General features: G+C 51.2%; 1 protein-coding gene across 1 annotated transcript in view; it reads left to right on the top strand.

Moving 5' to 3' along the window:
• Positions 1-6,000, top strand: part of ARID4A (AT-rich interaction domain 4A) — a 108,207-nt gene that overhangs the window by 79,516 nt on the left and 22,691 nt on the right. Inside the window, exons 13-16 of the mRNA XM_015424967.1 lie at positions 358-452; positions 556-653; positions 1,817-2,051; positions 3,654-3,898. Of these exons, the coding sequence (XP_015280453.1) occupies positions 358-452; positions 556-653; positions 1,817-2,051; positions 3,654-3,898 (673 nt within the window). The remainder of the gene's footprint in view (positions 1-357; positions 453-555; positions 654-1,816; positions 2,052-3,653; positions 3,899-6,000) is intronic.

Raw genomic sequence — 6,000 nt, 5'->3', positions numbered from 1 at the left:
ATTATTATTGGTACATTGTGACCCACTCTTGAGTGAGGAAGGGCAGGATAGAAGCCCCGTGAAATAAATAAATAAATAAATAAAATATTTGAAGACGTGTGCAGGCAGACAAAAACTTATGCCTTGAATAAAATTGTGTTGGCCTTGAAGGTGTCACCGGATGTGAACTTTGTTCTGCTGCTTCAGACCAATGCGGTTACCCACCTGAATCCTTATCTCTCCATGGAAGATTTTCAGGGTATAAGCTTTGAAGAACCGCCGCTCCCTTCGTCTGACACAAGCAGGAATGGAGATCTGAGTCTTTTTATGCCAGCCAGAGGCTATAAAAATGCTTCTCTTCTTGTCTCCTCTTCACAGGTACTCCTATCAACAAACCTCCCGTGTTAGGCTACAAGGATCTTAACCTCTTCAAACTTTTCAGGCTTGTGTTTCAGCAGGGCGGATGTGACAAGGTAGGCCTGGCTCTCCTGGAAGCCGACCTGTGTACTTTATGATAGTTTTAAAAAAATTTAAACGTGTTTGTAGGCTAACCTCTCGAACCGCTGTTTTCCCCAGATCGACAGCGGTGCTGTATGGAAGCAAATTTATATGGACCTTGGCATTCCTATTTTGAATTCAGCTGCTTCCTACAATGTAAAAACCGCGTATAGAAAGTAAGTGGTCTCCTTGTATTCCAGCGGCGTTTGTGCGTTTGGCGCAAGAGGCGGTGAGGGAGCGAGGGCTTCCGCATGCGTGAAATTTGGTCAGCCAGCCTGTCGTCCAGCAGGGCTCATCCAGAGACCCAAAGGGATTTAAGAAGTAGTAGTAACAAGGAGAGAGAGAGACAGGAGTCTGATTCTGCACACATTTTAAAGCAGCCTGGCTGGCGACGCCACACAGGGTTACAGATGCAGCTGTTTGTGGCACATCACCATTCTACAGGGCGGTGGGGCGCGTGCCAGTTCCTCTCCGTTTGGCAGTTTCACCGCTTGTTTGGCTTGCCACAGCCAAACATGGAGGCCTCTGCCTGCAAGCCCTTCCAGTTACCTCTGCGCACCAAGATTTGTATTCTCTTTTTATGGGGGATTCTGTCGTGCACAAGCTTCTGCCTTTTGGAGGAAGGGCCCTGCCTTGTACACAGAAGGTCCCGGGTTCAAGCCCCAGCATCACCGGAGTCGCAGAGGCCAGGAAGGACCCCTTTTCTCCGCCCAAGACCTGGGCTGCCCCCGCCAGTCAGAGTATAGACACAGAGAGTACTCCGTCTTTCTGTGTTATACCTCTGAGGATGCCAGTCACAGCTACTGGCGAAACGTCAGGTCCTGCAATGCCAAGGCCACGGCCACACAACCCGGAAAATCTACAGCAACTAATGAACTCTGGCCGCGAAAGCCTTCGACAACTTTATAATGGTTTAATATATTGTTTTGGCAATCTTTGATGGTGTTTTCTACTAGTGGAATTTGTATATATAGTTCTGACAAGAGCTGTCCTTGAAAAAGAGCAGTTTCTGCCAAGAGCTCTCTCAGCCCCACCCACCTCACAGGGTGTCTGTTGTGGGGAGGGGGAGGGAAAGGAGTTCAGTCCTCGGCATCTCTAGTTTAGAAAGGACCAGGCAGTAGGTCAATGTGGAAGACCTCCCCTGCCCGAGGCCCAGTGCTGACCCCGATGGACCCAGGGTCTGATTCAGTAGAAGGCAGCTTCGTGTGTTCCAAGGTGGAAAGATTTGGGAGGGGGCAGCAAGGTCAATAAACCTTTTAAAAACCTCTCCCGGGTATCTTTATGGTTTCTTTTTTCTCCCCCCCCCCCCCCCCCGGAAAACATTTTATTTTTGTCCCAGGTATCTTTATGGTTTCGAGGAGTACTGCCGCTCTGCCAGCATTCAGTTCAGGACGATCCACCACAATGACCCCAAAGTAATAGAAGTGGTGCAGAAGCCAGAAGAGCCCATGGAGGAGGAGACCGTGAAGGAAGAGCCCGAGATGTCCCCCGCAGAGGTTCTGAACGAAGTGGAGGAAAACGAGTGCAGCAGCGAAAGCGAGAAAGAAGAAGAAATCGAACAGATGTCCCCTCGGGTGAGCATTTGTCAGTTCCGCCCGACCCCCAGAATGGTCTGCAGCTCCTGTAATTCAGGCGGTGTGAAATCCTGGCTCCCCACCCTCTCCTGCATCCAGCGCCTGTCTTTATAGCTCTCCGTGACCCAACTTCCCTTTCCGGCCTTTTGTGTTTGTGTCCAGAAATGCCGCTTCAGCCTCTCCGACGCACCCATCATGAGCTTGTTCTCCTGTGGCTGAAACTTCCTCGCGCGACAGCCATGGAGCCCCCTTTCCCTCCAAGTCCCTGCTTAAAGCTAATATTTCCCCCCACCACGGAGCCCTTAATTTCCATGCCAAAACTGAAACAAAACTCAGCCGCGCTTTTTAGTCTTGCCTCTCCCACCGAAGGTGTTGTACTGTGTTTCTCGGGGGAAGTGTCTATGTGGGTGGGGTGTAAGTGTGTTCCTGGGATTTTGCAGCCTGCCGAGGTGGCAAGGGAACTCTGGAGCAGCTCCTTGCTTTCCTCGCTTCCTGTTCTCCCGCCTGTCAAACCTACAAGAACGTCCTCGTGCCTCCTGGTTTCTCCTGCAAAAGCCCAGCAGTCCCTTCCCCTTCTGATGTCACTGCTGGCGTCACCCGTTTGTCTCCCATCGTACTAGAGCCCAGGGTCACCCACTGAAGCCGGACGTTCAAAACAGACAAGAACTACTACTTTTGGCATAGTGGTTAAGTGCACAGACTCTGATCTGGGAGAACGGGGTTTGATTCCCCACTCCTCCACTTGCACCTGGCTGGATGACCTTGGGCAAGGCGTAGTTCTGATAAGAGCTGTCCTTGAAAAGGAACAGTTTCTGTCAAGAGCTCTCTTAGCCCCACCTACCTCACAGGGTGTCTGTTGTGGGGAGGGGAAGGGAATGGAGACTGTAAGCCGTTCTGAGACTCCGTTGGGTAGTGAAGGGCGGGGTATAAATCCAATCTCCTCTTCTTCTTCTTTTACCTCACAGGGTGTCTGTTGTGGGGAGGGGAAGGGAAAGGAGTTTGTGAGCCCCTCTGAGACTCCTTTGGGTAGTGAAGGGCAGGGTATAAATCCAATCTCTTCTTCTTTTACCTCACAGGGTGTCTGTTGTGGGGAGGGGAAGGGAAAGGAGTTCGTAAGCCGCTCTGAGACACCTTTGGGTAGGGAAGGGCAGGGTATAAGTCCAATCTCTTCTCTTCTTAGGTGCTTATGTCTATAGCTGCTTCATGTTCTGTGGGTGTGTGGGTGCGTCTGCAGTAAGGGATTTCGTGCTTTTTATTTATTTATTTATTTCTTCAATTTGTTGTACCGCCCTAACCCCCCATTGGAGGTCTCTGGGCGGTTTACAGAGGGGTGCTAGTCACATTTCTCCCTAACTAGGGCCACATTTTTTTGTACGGGGTGGGACTGCCTTGATAGGAAAAGTCCTCTTGGTGGCTTTGCCACACCGAAGAGGTGTCCCTTGCCTGTTACATGACTGCTCTGATTTATTGGGGGGTAGGGGGGTAGGGAATTCATAGTTTTTCCTGGAGTGCCGTATTGCGTAATCGTGCTGCTTAGAAACCACCGATGCATCTTAAAACAGCACGTGGCGTGTGTCCGTTTTGGTTGATTCTCTCCCACAGGGGCGAAGGAGGCTCATTCGTGACGTCGCTGCCGCGAAGAAGGAAAGCGAGGACGAGAAACTGCAGGACAAACTAAAGGACAGCAACAAGGAGAACAAAGAAGTAGAAGAAACGCCAAACAACGTAGAGAAGAGGGAAAGCGAGACAGCACTTGGGAGCAGGAGGACCCTACCAAAGCAGAAGGAAAAGGGAGCTAAGAAGGAAGAAGAGTCCGACGGGGAATCTGACGAAGAAGAGGAGAGGAGGCAAGAAAACTTTTATAACTCTAAGCAGTTTCCCCCTCAGTCTGCTGCCGCACGCTGCCAGTCATAACGGGCTTGATATAGGGTGTCCTGTGAAGCAAAGGTAAAGGTTTCCCCTTGCTCGAAAGCCAGTCGAATCCAACTCTAGGGATGCGGTGCTCATCTCCGTTTCCAAGCCGGCGAGCCAGCGCTGTCCGAAGACGTCTCCGTGGTCCTGTGGCCAGCATGACTAAACACCGAGGCACATGGAACGCTGTTGCCTTCCCACCATACCGGTACCCAGGGGTCATTTCCGGCAGGAGCGCACAGGAGCGGAGCTCCAGCAGTAAAGAGCCCAGGGGGCGGGCACATGCAGCAAGCCTCGCCCCCTGCTCCCAGCAGCCCTCAGTCAGGCCACGAGGAGCAAGAAGCAGCCAAGTAAGCTGCAGAGGCCCCCCCGGCCCCCGGTCCAAAACAGTCCAGTGGCACATTTAAGACCAAGTTTTATTCACCCCCCCCCCATAACTAGCAATCCGAAACAGTCCAGTGGAGTCTGAGTGGTGGGTGTTGCCTTCTGACACACTTCCGGTGATGTCAGGGGATGTGACATATGACAATAAGTTGTGCTAATGAGCTCCTGCACCTCTTTTTCTATGAAATGACCCCTGGCGGTACCTGTTTACTCGCTTGCAATTTCTTGCTTTCGAACGGCTAGGTTGGCAGGAGCTGGGGCCAGAGACAGGAGCTCACTCCGTCAATGCGTCCCTCGGGTCTCGAACCGCTGAACTACCGACCTTCCGGTCTGCAGTTCAGCAACCACTTGAGCCACCGCAGCCCTTATGAAAACTACCCCTAAATATGAGGCATGCGTCGTTGCTACCTAGCAGTGCCCGTATTAAGAACAGGATGGAGGCGTAAGTGAAGCTTTTACCTTTTCAGAACTGCAGTCTTTGCGACTGTGGAGAGCAATGTGGGAGCACAGTGGTGGCAACAGAAGGCCTCAAGAATCGCAGCGCTTTTAGCATTCTGCGTGCATTTTTTCCATGACATTTCCATGACTGTCATCCTGGAGGTCTGATTTGCATTTTCCAGAGCCCACAATCTTGGTTGCCTTAAAGCCCAGTTTTATCACATTGCGTTGTATCCTGCTACTCTACTCAGCCGGCAGCGTCGTCTTCTGACACTCTTGAAGGACTGTCTCCCGTTTGGTGTCGTGGTTGAGTGGACGGACTCTAATCTGGGAGAACCGGGTTTGATTCCCCACTCCTTCACTTGTACCTGGCTGGATGGCCTTGGGCAAGCCGTAGTTCTGACAAGAGCTGTTCTTGAAAAAGAGCAGTTTCTGTCCGAGCTCTCTCAGCCCCGCCTACCTCACAGGTTGTTTGTTGTGGAGAGGGGAAGGAGTTTGTAAGCCACTCTGAGACTCCTTTGGGTAGTGAAGGGCAGGGTATACATCCAATCTCTTCTCCCATCAGTGCTCCCTCTAAGCTGTGGAGTCTTGTGAGCAAAAGTTCTACTTTGTGAGCTACCGGCATTAAAGTTGTGAGCGAGCAGTTTGGCTGCCGCATAAATCCTGGAGCCGTCCGTCCTGAGCGAAGAAAAAAGTGTGAGCCGGGGGCTTAAAAACCGTGAGCTAGCTCACACTGACTCAGCTTAGAGGGAGCACCGATTCCAGCTGTACCTGAAGAAGTGAGCCGTGACTCACAAAAGCTCCTGCCCCTGCCACAAATTTTATTAATCTTTGAGGTGCTACTGAATTCTTGCTCTTTTCTACTGCTACAGGCAGACAAATACAGCTACCCATCTTGATCTATCTGAAGAAGTGAGCAGTGACTCACAGAAGCTCCTACGCTGCAACAACTGTCATTAGTCTTTAAGGGGCTGCTGGACTCTTGCTCTTTTCCACTGCTACAGACAGACTAACACGGCTACCCATCTCGATCTGACACAGGCAGCGGTTTGAGAGAACAGCTCTTCTCCCCCCCCCCCCCCCCCATACACACCACATGTAATAGTTCATCATGACTGTGATACCGATCACATTCTGAAAATGTCTCTGTCATGACTGATGAATGGACGTCTTCCGACACAAATGGCACTCATAAAAGGTTACCTCAATTAGGGAC

Source organism: Gekko japonicus, unplaced genomic scaffold, assembly GCF_001447785.1.
Source record: "Gekko japonicus isolate JY-2015 unplaced genomic scaffold, Gekko_japonicus_V1.1 scaffold3061, whole genome shotgun sequence".
Taxonomy (NCBI): Eukaryota; Metazoa; Chordata; class Lepidosauria; order Squamata; family Gekkonidae; genus Gekko; species Gekko japonicus.
This window is presented reverse-complemented; position numbering and strand designations above follow the sequence as displayed.